This window comes from Monodon monoceros, unplaced genomic scaffold (genome assembly GCF_005190385.1).
Source record: "Monodon monoceros isolate NGI ecotype Baffin Bay Population unplaced genomic scaffold, NGI_Narwhal_1 Super_Scaffold_21, whole genome shotgun sequence".
In the NCBI taxonomy this organism is placed as follows: Eukaryota; Metazoa; Chordata; class Mammalia; order Artiodactyla; family Monodontidae; genus Monodon; species Monodon monoceros.
This window is the reverse complement of record NW_021703778.1, coordinates 56,480,441-56,496,789: the sequence shown is the minus strand read 5'-3', so window position 1 is coordinate 56,496,789 and position 16,349 is coordinate 56,480,441. Positions and strand designations below refer to the sequence as shown.

The window sequence follows — 16,349 nt, the reverse complement described above, 5'->3', positions numbered from 1 at the left end:
AACAGGTACCCTCTATTACATTTGAGGATTGTGCTGAAAATTTACTTGTTTCTATGTAATATGAAAAAATGATAAAATTTTGATTAGTGACACTGTGATTCCATATTTGCTGAGTTCACGCAGATTCTCAAGTGCTTACTGGGCACTCTAGTCCTAACAGTGTTGCCTTCACTATGATCCTCATCTCAGTAGAGTTTAGGTAAAGATTTGGTGACGTACAGCTTTTGTGATGCCCTTTCACCCCCTTTCTCCTGTTTGGTTTATCTTTGGACCATTCTTTTTCCAATTCTAGGGTTCTTTAGAATACTAGCTATTTCTGACTCCATGCCAATGTTTTAGTGGAGAGTAAAATAGCTAAGAGGAATAAGAGCACTGTCTTGAGCCTTAGGATCCTATAATTTTATCTTTCCCATCTTTTATTCCAGTGGATTTGAGGATGAAATAAGCCCTCAACTGCAAAAATGATACCAAGTCCTGGTGTGTGATTACTATCAGCCCTTTTCCGAAAGACAAGTTAGTGGCTAGCAGTGCAAGTCTGTAAGAAGTTTACGTTGATGGTATAAAATATGGAGTCAGATCTGGGTTTTTATGTTAGGTCTTGCTTTGAGAAATACAAATTGCGGTAGGCATAGAAATATACAGCTCTGGTCTTGCTACTTGAATTTCCTAACTTATCCCCTGACCCAATTGCTTCCTTTCTAATATCCCTCTCCCCCACCTTCTAGGTTCCTCAAGGACATTAGCAACAATGTCTTTTGTTATTAATAAAAACTATGAAAAGCAAATTCTGCATAATTGAGAAACAACAGAGGAAGGGAAGTTATAGTTTTTTAGGGACCTAAATGCAGTCTACTCATTACTGATGTAGTTTGTTCACGGAAGGTTGTTAAGCCTTATTCCATTCTAAGGGTGAAAATTTTAATCAAGAGTCTGATTGGTGTTTCATACTTTGATCTAAAAAGCACAGTGGTGTCATTTATTCAAAGTTTTCTTTTTTCAATAATAATAACACTTGTGGGTCATAATTGTAAAGATGCATAACAGTGGTTGTTATAAAAAACAGAGGCCCAGTTCTTCACAAGCCTACCCAGTTATCACATATACCACTTGTTACTCATTTACCATAGAAAGATGTATCCACTTTCCAGTATAATTTTGAAAAAATAACTGTTAATTTTAGATAATTAATAAAATGGAAAATATTGAGATAAGCTCAATACCAGAAAAAATGTGTATCTTACTGGAATGCTTACAATATTAGAATATAGCTATAGGGCTTCCCTGGTGGCACAGTGGTTGAGAGTCTGCCTGCCAATGCAGGGGACATGGGTTCGTGCCCCGGTCCGGGAAGATCCCACATGCCACGGAGCGGCTGGGCTCGTGAGCCATGGCCGCTGAGCCTGTGCGTCCGGAGCCTGTGCTCTGCAACGGGAGAGGCCACAACAGTGAGAGGCCCGTGTACCACAGAAAAAAAAAAAAAAAAGAATATAGCTATAAAGATGGCCATTCTGCTTTACTGGGACATCAAGAAGTCTCATTAGTTTCAGGTATTCTATTGGCACATGGTAATAAAGAATGGAAAGATAAGGTCTGAGGTCATTAGTGTACAGAGTCCCTGATGACCATTAGGATGAGTTAGAAACAAGTTAAAGAGTGAATTGGCTGAAAGTCAGCTCAAAAAACTATCTTTGAGTGAAATTCATGAGCAAGAGGTAATTTGAACTATGCTTTAAAAAAGCAAAATAACATTAATTCTTGACCTTGGTTGACATCTAAAAAAATAAGGATTAAGAGATAAAGGATTTAGGGGGAAAGTGGGGGTCAGGGGGTGGGATGAACTAGGAGATTGGGATTGACATATATACACTAATATATACAAAATAGATAACTAATAAGAACCTGCTGTATAAAAAATAAATTAAATTAAATTTAAAAAAAAGAGAGATAAAGGATTTTATCACTCTGTCTCCAGAAAGCACACACAAATGATCACAGATTTTGAATAAATATTGAAAAGAGTCTAAATTAGGTTAAGTTAGTCTATCCTTTAAGAATCTTTTTCTTACTTTTCTCTGATAATATTCTTTAATAAATTTTCCAATATGTAATTTTTTTTACTCATTAGGAATGGGTTCCCTTTACAAATGACCCAGTCCAAATCTTAGACCACGGATCTTTCCTCCTGTAAATTAATCAAATTAATCTTATTCGCTAGGGAGGGTTATTTGTATTTTGGTAGTTTAGTCTGTTTTCAAAGGTCTGATCATGTTTTGATAAGATAGTACATATCACAGACCAGTGGAGCTGAGACACCAAATCCCTATTTGTTACTCTAATAATAACCTTGGAACCTCTCATGACAAATTATACAAATGACTTGCAAGGGTGAAATTTTAGCACAGAGAATTCTGTCTTTGTGGAGTAGAGATAGTACAGGGCTTTTCATTAAATAATTCCTTTTAGACTAGCTCAAAGCCATATAAATGTCTCTCTCCAATCCTACGTCAGTAGTAAAAATGTTCTCCAAGTGTTACGTAATATGGCAACATTTCGCTGTTTAGAAACTATTGCACGGTGGAACCAGGCAGAAAGGTCTAAAGCAGTTTTGCCCGTGGCAAATTCATGGTATGACTTGCTTTATGATCATATTAACAGCACTATATATTTTATTCTATTTATAATTAACGAAATTAAGATATACCTCCTTCAGTTTTACTTAGCTTTGCATATTCTCTATTCCCCAGTCACTTGAGAATTTTTTGTGTAAGATTTTGACCAAATTTAGTTCATCTTAATCTACCTATTCCATCCTAAAATGCCAGAAGAAAATGTATTTTTCTTCTTTATGTTAAATACAGTAACTTTCTAGGTGGAAATATTAATATGCCAACCAATTAAAATAATGAAATTTTTAAAAAATAATAAATTTAATAATAATACAAATAAAATTCCAAATACTTTCCCAGTCTCTTCAAAATTCCTAACTTGCCATTGCCAATACTAGTCTTATATTGCTTAGAAATTATTGTTGTAAAGTGTTGCCTTAAACTTTGAGGGGTTTTATCCATATTCTTTCTTTATAAATTGATTTAGTTACTGTTATTATGTTCTAAAATCTATTAGAGTTGTATTGTATTAAAGGAAGTAAGTGTAGGCTTGGTAGTAGATTTTCCCTCACCAGTTTTTTTATATATATTTAGCAGAGGATGGCAAGGAAAAACAGTAATATATTGCCTGGAGCAATGTGATTAGAAAGGTAGCTATTATTTAGATATATTCTGCTTTTTCTTTCTGGAACTAGGAAGAAGAGGAGCATTATATACCATAGCATTTTTTCATGTAGAGAAGATTGTAAGAGAAAAATTATTAAAGCTTCATTACTGTTTTGGTTAGGGATGCAGTTTGTTGATATGCTGTTTTCATGCTTTAAATGACCATGTAATCATATTTGTTAAGAACCACATATGTCTTTTCAGTGCCCATTTCCATGAACATTTCCCATTATTAACGTATTAATTTAATATTCTGATTGTCAATTGCTGTTCACTTGGAGATTAGGTATTCACATATTAGAGTCTGGCCTTCCTTTTTACCTTTGTCCACTGCTTTCTACCCCCTACCGCCTCCCCTGATCTGTCTTTCAAACCCAACAGATGTTGCCTGATGAGACAGTCCTGTTTTATATTTACTTTTACATAAGGTTGACACGTTTTGGCAGGTACAGTGTAAAATGATGGGATATGAGTTGTAGAGCATGCAATTATTCTACTTAACTACTCAAAAGAAAACTATTTACCCAGTTAAATGAATCAGCATTTGTTTCTTAAAGCTACCTAAGAATTAAGTATCACAGTCACCACCTGTAGTAATTTGGTCATCCTGGTTATCTAGAAACTTTCACACATTCAATCTTAGCTTCCTGTGTTTTAATTTATACTGTTTGTCATTGTTTCGACTTCTGCAGTGATTACAACATCTTTCTCAGAAAACTATTTTATATAATATGGCAGTGCCTCTCAAACTTTAATATACATATGATATCATCTGGGGAATCTTGTTAAAATGCAGATTTGATTTGGTAGGTCTGGGGAGAAGCCACAAATTATGCATTTCTAACAAGTTCACAGGTGATGCTGATGATGCTGGTCTGTCTCTAGTCAGAAGTCCATATACGTATATAACAACTCAACTTTCTGACTGAAGAATTGACTTCATTTTTGGGAAAGACTTAGGATCAGTCCTCATTCCTGAGTTTCTGTATGTCCAAAGACCAATAAATTGTTTTGCTTCATTTCCCTGCTCCCACATGGTACAAGAGAATAATCCTGTCATCTCCCTTTATTTCCTTTTTAGTTAAAGAACTTCTCACTTCTATATCTTATATCTTAATATTAATTTCAAGCAGTATGGTCATTGATGTTATGTATTGTTTATTGAAGCATCTCTAGGAAGAACAGTAAATTGTTTCCTAGTGAGGTGGGATCCTCACTATTTCATATTCATAGAATGTATCTCTATTAATTCAATGTGAATGTTTTTCCATACAAATAAAATTCTGAAATGTTAGTAATTACATGATTTATTATTCTTATTTTAGTCTTTTATGTATATATATGCATCAGTTTGTACTCAGTTTGTCTTCTTTTATTTCAAGGGTGTGATTACTTTAGAGTCCCTTGGTAAAAGGGGTTATCGAGTACCTCCTTCAGGAACAATACAAGTGGTATGTGTTTTATAGCCTACAATTGCAATAATCATTCTCTCACATACATATAGAACTTAGCCCTTTCTCCTGCTACTGCTGCTGCAACAACTTTGGTAAGTAACAGTGGGGCTGCAGCTTTGTTTGGAGTTACCCTGCTCTGCCTCAGGAATGACCATTTGGGGACCTCCATAAAAGGAAAGCATTAATAAGCTAATCAAGGTGAATGCTTTAGAAAAATAGGTATGACAGTTAACATAATTTAAATAGAGCTATTTTCAGTATAATTAGAATTTAGATTACCAGTACCTTCTACTTAATATAATAAGCCGGATTGAGATTGACCTATGTAAAAGGAGACCCCAAATATTAGTATTGCTTTGTCAGGGAAACCTGGGAAGCAAAATTATATTATCCCTACTGTAATAATTTCTAAAATTGATTTAATGAGACGGTTACACAAAGCAGAAATGCAGTCCGACAGATGTCAGGGCAAAGAATGCCTCTTTCCTTTTGGTCTAGGTGTTGATCTAGTTTTGGCTTAGGAGAGCCCCTCTAGCCCAGAGCAGTAATCCTTCATCATCCTTGATCTAGGATTCTCAGAAGAGTAATTTTATATCAAGACCAGTTTGTGATTGAGTTCATCTCCAAGTCAGACCCAGGATAATCCTGTAAGCGCGCAAGTCTATTACAGTGTTGGCTCTTGCAACTCTTGGAAGGAGTCTAGCTGAGATTTGTCAACTGTACCTCAATAAAGCTGAAATTAAAAAAAAAAAGAGTCTAGCTGAGTTCCTCACACTAAGGATCTGGTCTAATTCACCAAGCCTTTTGATGACCTTTGGCTTCAGTGTGATCAGTGCTTCGAAGGACCACTTTTACTCATCTTCATTGTTCCAGTATAGTGAAGAGTCTGTACATTTGTTTATTTCGTATCACACAGGAATGAAACACAGTACTAGGCAATATATATGCATGTATGTACATACGTATAAATTTTACCAAGGAAAAATCACTGCATTTTAAAGTAAGATTTTTATGTTGAATGGATTTCTTGAACTAAAAGAGTGATCATCTTCTGATCTCTTGCCTCTGGCTCTGTAGCGCTTGTGAAAGTGTGGGTCACTGGAAAGCTAGCTATCAGGTGTCATAATAATGAGGCATAAACCCAGAGGCAGCACATTTACCCCTTGTTGGAAGACTACCAACTCTACTGGCTATTTTAAATCTGAAATTTGGGTATGTCTTTCATTCCTTGTATAAATTTAATTATGTATAAACATGGCTTGAACTCCTGGCTTGCTAGTTGTTGTGGTTGTTAAATGTATTATTAGCCTTAATCTTAAGACTCACTAGATTTCAAAAATTGGATCATAATATTGATATATTTCTCATTTTGATTCAGTGAGTGATGTCCAGTGCCACGGATGAGCTTCTGAAAGCATGGGCACCAAGTTACCTATTGATGTGTTGGTAATTTGGTTAAAGTCAAATCAGCAGCTTGGAATTTTGTTTAAAAATTAGTACTTTAAAAAATAATATTCTTTCAGTTATTAATGGCCAAGTAGCAACTGAATTTAATTTCAGTCTATTATGATATTGATGATGATTTTAAAAAAAGTCTAGTGTCACTGCAGTGTTCGAAATGAATCCAACTGTGAGAACGTGAAGTATTACTTAGCCTACTTTGTAACTAATAATAATGAACTTTATTTTCTAAACTTGGAAAAATTTCCAAACAAGAAAAATTCTCTTTTTTGAGAATATATTTTAAATTTTATAATAACCATATGTACCTGAAACATCATATCAAAGTCTAGTTTTACCAAGATTTTATTTTTTTATTTAAAAAAAATTCTATTTATTCACCATTAAGATGTGAGGAAAACTAAAATTCTATTTTGAGCATTTTTCAGTTGACTCATTTTAATAAAGCTAGTGTTTGAAGTAGTTGAACTGGAATGTTTTAATTCAGTGAAGGTGTATTTTGCTTAATCTAATGGAACCATTTCTTAAAATATGAACAAGAGTAAATGTTATGTATTATCTATTATTAATATGAGATTTGTGACTAAAGATTTTGATTTGTTACAGGAGCATTTATTTCTTTTATTTCTGTAAATAAAAAATCTAATTGAACCATTAAAAAAATATTGAATATCATTTCATAAACTTCTGAAATTTTATTAACTTTATTCCCCCAAACTGAATTATATCCACTGGGATTAATTTATTATTGAAAAGCCTGTTTTATTATTGGCACAATCATTTTGAATCAAATGAACAAATCACTGTTTTTAAAGAATAATTTCTATATTGTTTCTTCAGACCTTATTTAATCCTAATAAGACTGTGGTGAAGATGTTTGTTGTGATATATGACTTACGAGATATGCCAGCCAATCATCAGACATTCCTACGACAAAGAACTTTTTCTGTACCTGTTAAACAAGAAATGAAGAGAAGTGTTAATAAAGAGAACATCCGACATACAGAAGAACGGTTATTACGCTACCTCATACATCTGAGGTAATGTTTCAAATGAATATGAAAATACGTTACTTTAGAAGAAAACTCTAAAATTTTTAGTTTATTTTTAAAAACTGTCATTCTAACTAGACGAGTGCCCCTTGGAATTTGCTTAACTTCGACACTCTTTATGATATGCCAGGATGCAGAAAACACATGGCATATCTTCCTTCAGTCATTACTACTTGTTGAATTAGGGGAGTCTTCATTTATAGCTGTGTAATGGAAACTATGTTATAGCAAAACAATGCTAATATATCTGGGGGAAGTGAAGCACAGTTGTCTAAACCAGTGCTGTCCAATAGAATTGTAATATGAGCCATATATATAGTTCTATATTTTCTAGTAGCCACATTAAAAAAAGTAATAAGCAGAGGTTTAATATATTTTATTTAACCTAACATACAAGTGTTATAATTGGAATATGTAATCTATATAAAAATTATTAATGAGATATTTACATTCCTTTGCTGTACTCAGTTTGAACTAGCCACATTTCAGGTGCTCAGTAGCCACATGTGGCTTGTGGCTGCTGAGTTGGACAGGGAAATTCTTAACTTTCATATTCATTCATTCATTCAACAAACATTGACGTGTCCGGCATGCTTCTAGACTCTTGGAAACAGCAGGGACAAAATCTCTATTCTTATACAGCTTATATTCTGGTGATTCCATTAGAAATATATTTTCCTCAAACTTTTACTACCCAGCTAATAGCTCTAGGTTGTGAGAAACCATTTGTTTGCTCTTGAGGTCCATGCTTCCAGCATCGTAGGGTAAGGTTTTTAGCCCTGAAATCCTAGTATAGTTCTTAAGATCAATGAGCAAGTGTATTGCTTAGAAGAGAACTCAGTAGCCCTTTGCCTGTAACTCTATTCCTAATAATTTTCTGATGTTGTTCATAAGAAGTCCTCAATCACATCAGTGACAGTAATTCATCTTAGCTTAACTGCTTACTCCAAGGAGCCCTATTCATCAGGAGGAGGTAACTTCAATCTGTTACAACAGCCTTAGCCATATGTAACCAACATTCGCCAAAAAGTCAACTAGCCCAGCTTTTGTCATCTCCACATAATGATTAGATACCTTAAATGCTGTAAAGAAACTGCTTTGGAAGGCATGGCATAACTCCCAAAGCTCACCATGTTCTTCTTCAGGTTGAGAAGGTGAAAAACTGCAGAAAGAATCAAAGAGTGAGCCAGTCTGAGGTCTGCTTTAATATATACAACTGACCACCAGATTTTTCAGCTAATTTGGGAATAAAATCCACAAACCCAGATACTTCTGCTATGCAAAGGGGAAACTAGAGAAATTAACACTAAAGGGTATGTTTGACTATCTGCCAGTTAAGTTTATGTGATTAAAGCCTCCAACCCCTGTATTATGCTATAAGCTGTTAGCAGAGGATAGAAACAGTTCCATATACAGCTTTGATAACCATTTTCATTTCACTGCTAACTTTCCTCTTGGTTTCTAATGATGATTAGGCTTTATTTAGCTAGCCACTACTGGTGGTAGCTGTCCTTTCTCATCCTGTGATTGTCTCAAAACTTGATAGTTTTCTGTGGTGACTTTCCAAGTGTGGAATCCATTTTAATGTACTCAAAATTGTAGGAGGGCAAGTTGTGTGAAATGGGTCATTCTTTGTAGCTAGAAGATGCCCAAATGTAGTGTAATTGGCTGACGTGAACTGAAAGTGCATACTACAGGTAAGGAAAGGTGCATGTGCTGTGGTGTCAGGGATGTAGAGTCAGATTGCATGTGAAACCCAGATTTACAAAAAGAAGCACCTTTGTCATTGTAAGAGGGGAAAGGGAGTATGGAATGTTTAGGGATAGTGAGGGAGAGGCACTGAAATAGCAGCAAGTGCTTTGGCAATATAAGACTTTAAATATCTTGTTAAAGAGGCACTGTTAATGTTGTAGCAAGACTAATCCTTCCTGCTTTCAAAATTTAATTACTCAGGTTTGTTTGTTTTAAACACTAATTCCCTGAAATGAAGCATCATTTTGTTGTTTCTTTGTTTAGGTTCCAGAGTTCTAAATCTGGAAAGATCTACCTCCATAGAGATGTACGGCTCCTGTTCTCTAGAAAGTCGATGGAAGTTGATAGCGGTGCTGCATATGAACTCAAATCTTACACTGAATCGCCAACAAACCCTCAGTTTTCACCAAGATGTTGATAAAGAGTGACAATTTAAAGTATTTGCTCAGTACCCAAGTTTGAAAGTAAAAAATAGCGTAGAAGGGAGTGTACCAACAAGCAGGAGAGTGGGTCCTCTCCTGTTATCCTGGACCAGTTTTTATGAAAGGATTCCTGGGATGAGATCCACATATTCCAAGGAGACTGGAAACACTCATGTCCTAACCCTTTTTGTACTGTCGAAACCACTTCACTGGACTTGTTGCAAGAGCAAACCACCCCCCACCCCCCCACCCCCGCCACAGTTAGATTAGTGTTTACACGTTTCGTTTCTCAGTTATTTAATATTTAATGTTTTCCTTACTACTCAAGTGGTGTTTGTCTTTAGTGTTCTAATGTAGCACAAGTCCTATGTAAAATCATACTATGTATTTTTGACATTGTTGAAATCTGAAATATATGCACAAGTCTTTTAATTTTGTGTGATGTGTTTTAAGTACTATTCATTTAAGTTATTGAAAATGAGAATGAAATGTTGAGCTTCTTTCAAGATTAACGCACTATGCAAGCATGTGTACTTTTTATATCTCCCAGGTTTAGTTTTTACAACACCCCATCCCGGTTGCTGTCTCACACAGTAGTCCTTTAACATGCTGTATCGGCAGTGCAACGTGGAGTAAGCTGCTTCACATTACCTTAGCAAGTTCAGATCATCATGCCCATTCATATTCCTTCTAGAATCCCTTATCCCCAAAACAGTTCTATTTTTTCCTTAATCACTACTACAAAGGCTTTACGTTAAATTGCTGTCCCATTCTAGATAACTTTTGCTAATTGTTAAAAGAATATGTACTTTGAAAACAAATTAGTATTTATATTGTAAATATATGCAAGAAACAAAGAAATGTGTATTTGGCTTTTATTTTTAGATGAGACATTTATATGATTGAGTGAATTTCTGGTACCGATCAGTTTCTATTCTAGCTTTACAGCTGATAAGAGGGGAGAGATATCTTGAGCCTTGTACCAATTTATCACTTTCTCATTCACAGTCACATGGAAGGCATTTGGCAACTGGGAAAACACTGAGTAAAGGAACATGATTGAGCGCATCAAAAGTCTTCCCATCCATCCCCCTCAGAAAGAGGAGTGGTTTTAGATCTTTGTACAGGGACAGTGGGCAACAGCAGATCAGTTAACAAGGCACAAATACTGGGAATGCTCACACAAAGCCGTGAACGCAGGTTAGAAAATACATACCATTCAAGTAGGCCAGGCCCAGGAAACCTGGGAGTCTAGAACCAAGTGAGCAGTCTGGAATTTGGGAGATGGGAAGGTCTTTACTTTGGCACTCAGCTAATGGATAGACTATACAAGGCATATAAGAGTGTGTACCTGCAGGCTGTGGGGTGGTCAGCAAGAAGCCTCTTATAAAGTCCTTTTGAAACACCAGCTTAAAGAGAAAAGTCTATTTACACTCCACAAAAAAAAAGTGTTCGGTGACACCAATTTATAAAGGTTTGTTTTTAATCTTTAGGTGTGTGGTATCAGCATGGAATTAGGACCCATAAGGTTTGGATTATAGCCCTAGCTCTAATGGTATCTGATGGAACTGACCTTTCTGGCTCTGTGTGATTGAGAAAATGGGGTGAGAGTATCATTAATGTGTCTTCTCTTCTTAAAGTGTCATCTAATTATTGGAATATGTATTTCAATACATGTATCTAGACTTTAAAAAAAATTTTTATTGGCGTACGGTTGATTTACAATGTTAGTTTGAGGTGTACAGCAAAGTGATTCAGTTATACATACACATGTATCCACTCTTTTTAGATTCTTTTCCTGTACAGGCCATTACAGAGTATAGCAGAGTTCCCTGTGCTATACAGTAAGTCCTTATTAGTTATTTTATATATAGTAGTGCGTATATGTCAATCCCAATAGACTTTTTATATACATTTGACAAAAGTCAATATTGATAATTTTATATAAAACTCGGAAGATACCAAGTATTTAAACATCAAAATGCCTTTATTTAATTTAAAAAAATGTTATTGCTGCTTTAATCTCTCTAGTACTCCAAAAATTAATGATGTATGTGTATGCAGGTGTCTTTTTCTGTGGATACGACACTGCAATCTTTCTAGAATTATTTCTAGTACCTGGTTTTCCACCTTTCTGGGCATTTTAAAGAAAATTTCCAGAAAATGACTGAAGCAGCTGGATGCATCTTGTGCTTTTCCTGGCAAGTTTGTGCAAGGGAAACAAGTGCTGACATTTTGTCCATCTACTTCTTAAGGCCTTTTTTGTCTGTGTTCTTTTTCCCAGTGAGGTATGGTGACCCAGCACCTGTCTGCTCTCACTTGCCCTGGCACTATCTCTATCATAATGGTTCTTTTTCTACCCTTCTTTTGTCATAGGCCGAGACTTTACCACACTTCCTGTGTGGCTCCTCTTTGTACTCACAGATTATGTCACTACACTGAGAGTTGGCTTGCAGGTAAAGACAACCAACACTGCTACCTGTGACAGATAATAGAGATCTCCTCACTTACTGCAGGCTCACTTGGCAGTTTTGCAGACTAACAAAATGAGTGATAACTTCTTTTTAAAAGAAACTTCAGGACACAAGTAACCTCCGGAAAGTCCTTGGAGATTTTCTTATCAGAAGAGAATGAAAAATATTAATAAGAAGTGATGACAATGGGGACCGGCTGCAAGGCACCCAACAGAAGGTTCCCTCTCCTGTCATTTTACCCCACCAGTTCTCTCTCATTCCCAGAGGGTTAGAGAAAGGAAGCAATTTCTCCTTCAAAAACTTCACCCTTGGGATCCCCACTCTCCCTGGTCAGTTTGTGAGTGAAGCAATGATTTGTTTTTAAATTTAATTGTTTTAATTTATGCAATACATGTTTACTATAAAATTTTTTTACAGTACATAGTTATGTAAAGTAAATGTGAAAGTCCCTCCTTCGATCCACCTTTCTAGTTATCACTTTACAGATGTGGTGGCTCTTAAAATTTTAGTATATGACACTCCACATGATCTACTAGACCTGGGAACACAGTATCAGTCTAGATGGGAAGTAGGCTTTTCATCATGGTAGGAATTCACTCTCAATCCCTAAGACTGTCTCTGTGTGACATTGGAATCAGCTCACTGTAGTCCACCATGGATTATCTGTGAGAGATATATGTCTTAAACTTGAACACTGTGGGAAGAGGCAGGGAACATATGAATGCCTACTGTGTGCCAGGCATTGTAAACAATTTATATGTTATTTAATACTTAAAGCCATGATTCAGAGAGAGTATGGATATAGTCTACAATGAAAGAAAAAGGACACTTGAAGTACTTGCCCAAGGTCCCATGGTCAGTAAGTTGAAGAGCCAGGATTCAAATCTAGGTTAAATCTTCTCTTTTCCACTCTACTACACTGGCATTTCACCCCTTTTTTCTTTTTTCTTTTTTCTACTACTAATTGTGGCCTGGCATCAAAATATACTTTTCATCAATATTCTTGGCAAAAAAGTTAATTTGCTGTGTAATGAGATTATATAATAAGGCAATGCCTATTAATCATTAGGGGGGAAAATATTTTGATTAAAAAATAAAAGACTTTAGGAAGGAATGTCCTAAAGCAACTCAGAGGCCCTTCAACTTAGTATACTGTCAGGAGGCATGCAAATACAGTTGTGAGACGTTTTAGAAACATATTGTGGCAAATATTTTATGAGATTTAAATGTTTAAAGTTTTAAACATCTCTTCCAGACCCCACCGTTCATCATTCTTTTTAATTCATTCAAAAATTTCCTATTCCAGCCTTTCTAGTTCGTATAACATTCTCTTGTCTCACTAAGTCCCTAGAGAAGTGGCATCCTCCACTCTCTTAAGTTCCACTTCCAACACTCAAGTTGTTAAAACTTTTATTTTGTTTTTTTACAGTTCTCTGACCTACTTATTCAGGTAATGTTCCCTGAGTTTTCTCACAGACATCACCATTTATACTCAGGGTTTTTTGGCACACTGTTATCTAACTTGGTTTCTCTGCATTGGTCTTCCAGTCTCTCCCTTTCATTAAAAATGTATTCTGTTTTTAGAAAGACAAATATCATATGATATCACTTATATGTGGAACCTAAAAAAAAATGATACAAATGAACTTATTTACAAAACAGAAACAGACTCACAGAATTAGAAAACAAACTTGTTACCAAAGGAGAAAGGGAATAGGGATAAATTAGGAGTTTGGGATTAATAGATACAAGCTACTATATATAAAGTAGATAAACAACAAGGACCTACTGTATACCACAGGGAACTATATTCAATATCTTATAATAACCTATAATGGAAAATAATCTGAAAAAGAACATATTTATATATATATATATATGAATGAACGTATATATAAATATATATATATATGCATCACTTTGCTGTACACCTGAAACTAACACAACGTTGTAAATCAACTATACTTCAATTAAAAAAAAGATATTCAGTTCTTGATATTTGCTACAATATCAGCAATGATGCAGGTAGACTTCCTCGCTCAGCTGTTTGAGGAATGGATTGGGTGTGACTTCTCATCTCCTTTACTCACTCCTACAAACCCTTGAGCTAGGGCACCTAAACCTCAAAAAGACCCCTGATCTTTTTAAAACTTTTATATACCTACCTAGTTCCAAGCCTGAAAAATCTTTTGTGCGTGTATGCACCAGAATCACCAGGGGGAGCTTTGGCTAAACATCAGTTCTTTGACTTTGCCCCAGACTTAATGCGAATCTCTGTCACTAGGGTTTCTCAGTGATTCTAATCCTTGTAGCTAATTTAATTTAATTAAATAAAATTGAAAATTCACTTAGTTGTGCCAGTCACATTTCAGATGCTCATTATTCATATATGGCTACTGGCCACTGTATTGGCTAGCACAGATACAGAATATTTCCATCATCACAGAAAGTTCTCTTGGACAGCACTGATCTAGAATATATAAATGGCAGTTGAAGCTATGAGGATGGAAATGATTTCTCAGAAAGTATAAAACTGGAAAAGAAGGGGATCCAAGGACAAAATTGTTAAAATCCTCCCATTAAGAGGCAGGTAAAGACTCAGCGAAGCAATGAGAAGTAAGAGAGAATAAGGGAGTGGTATCCTAAACATCAAGGGAAGAAAGTTTTGAGAAACAGGGAATTGGTGATCGCTGTGTAATTTTAAACATTAAGGTACATGGTTGATGATGCAAAAAGGAATATTACTTGGGGAAGGATGGCTTCTCAGACAGTCCCCACAGTGGGACATTGGCCTTTGTGGATTCTCCATTGACCAAAATCTGCCTCCCAGAAATCCAAACTTGCCCTCATGTGAGTGTCAGTATCTTTCAGGAACAGATTCTCTTTATCTAAGGTTACATATACTGATTTTCTATATGTGTGCATCTATCAGATTTTAGCTCACAAATACATTGATGTAGGATATATACCAGAATGTCAACTCAATAAAAATAAAACTGTTAGATGCTTAAGTTAGCCTGACTAGTGCATTCTGCCTTCTCCCTGTAGGTCTGCATAAAAGAAAGGCAAATTTTCAGTAGGTTACTTTGTGAGTATGAAATGAGAACAAATATTTAGTTGATCTTATGAAGTTTCTCAGCTGGCCCAGCTTAGGTCACTCCCAAGGCATATACTTGTCAAAGAAAGAGCTCAGTCTCTTGAACCCTTGTATTTTAAATGCTCCCTTGCCTGACAAACCCCTTCTTTTCTTTCTCCAAAAGGAGTGCACTTTTTGTTTTTCAAGTTGCAATCCCAGTGCAATTTTTCCTGCCTGAGAGTCTACGTAGGACAACCTGGTTGAGTTTTTATGGTTTCCAAATTCCCACAGAACTGCATTCATCATCTGTTGCTTTTTACTAGTTTAACTTTTAGAGGGCAATCTTATTTCCAAGTTTCTGAGAGATGCTTCATTGGAACCACCACATATTGCCTGTATCTATTCAGATGTCAAGTAGAATAAGGATTCAATGTAAAGCCAACGGATTTGGCAATTAAGAAAGTCATTGAGGGACCTCCCCGGTGGCACAGTGGTTAAAAATACACCTGCCAATGCGGGGGCCATGGGTTCGAGCCCTGGTCCAGGAAGATCCCACATGCCACGGAGCAACTAAGCCCGTGTGCCACAACTACGGAGCCTGCACTCTAGAGCCCGTGTGCCACAACTGCTGAAGCCCACATGCCTAGAGCCTGTGCTCCCCAACAAGAGAAGCCACTGCAATGAGAAGCCTGTGCACCGCAGCAAAGAGTAGCCCCCGCTCACTGCAACTAGAGAAAGCCTGTGTGCAGCAATGAAGACCCAACGCAGCCAAAACTAAAATAAATAAATTTATTTAAAAAAATCATTGGAGGAGTTTGGTGTCAGCAGTTTGAGTAAATTTGTGGGAGTGGACCCCTGGGAGTTGACAAATGAGTAGAAGCTGAATTCCTTCATCAGATATTTATTAACTATCTAGGAATTTCTGGGCTCTGGGAACAAAACATAAGCAAATATGGACGAGGTCCCTGCCCTGATGTGGCTTATCTAAAGAGGAAAGGTGACATAAATAATCACAACAAATACTGTCTAATGATAAAGCGTGCATTGTCGAACTATGCAGAGATGTGACATCATTTAAGAGGTGGATCTGACCTAGTAGGGTCTCAGTAAAAGCCCGAGGCGATGACGTAGTATTGAAGATGTGAAAAATAGGGTTAAGAAGGCGAAGCAGAGTGGGGAGAGACTTGTGGAGCACAGAGCTATGGGGCGCCCAAAAGAAAGTATGTATGGCCGCAGCGCGGAGAGCCAGGAGGAGAGCGGAACCAGGCGAGCCTGGGGAAGTGAAAATAGGAACGCTCCTGGAACCGAAGGGACCAGACTAGGTAGGTAAGGGCGGGGAGAGGCGGCTCCACTCATAAACTACAATTCCCAGGAAGCATTCGGCGG

General features: G+C 36.4%; 1 protein-coding gene across 7 annotated transcripts in view; it reads left to right on the top strand.

Moving 5' to 3' along the window:
- The window catches only part of FAM214A (family with sequence similarity 214 member A), an 87,192-nt gene extending 76,918 nt beyond the window's left edge, over positions 1-10,274 (top strand). For 5 of the 7 annotated variants that reach the window (XM_029236438.1, XM_029236441.1, XM_029236440.1 and 2 more), the window contains exons 11-13: positions 4,655-4,723; positions 7,028-7,227; positions 9,256-9,845. In XM_029236438.1, the coding sequence (XP_029092271.1) occupies positions 4,655-4,723; positions 7,028-7,227; positions 9,256-9,409 (423 nt within the window). In that variant the 3' untranslated portion in view covers positions 9,410-9,845. Of the gene's footprint in view, positions 1-4,654; positions 4,819-7,027; positions 7,228-9,255 lie in introns of those variants that run through there. The other 2 variants (XM_029236439.1, XR_003795747.1) reach the window with 2 other exon arrangements.
- The last annotated feature ends 6,075 nt before the right edge of the window (positions 10,275-16,349 follow it).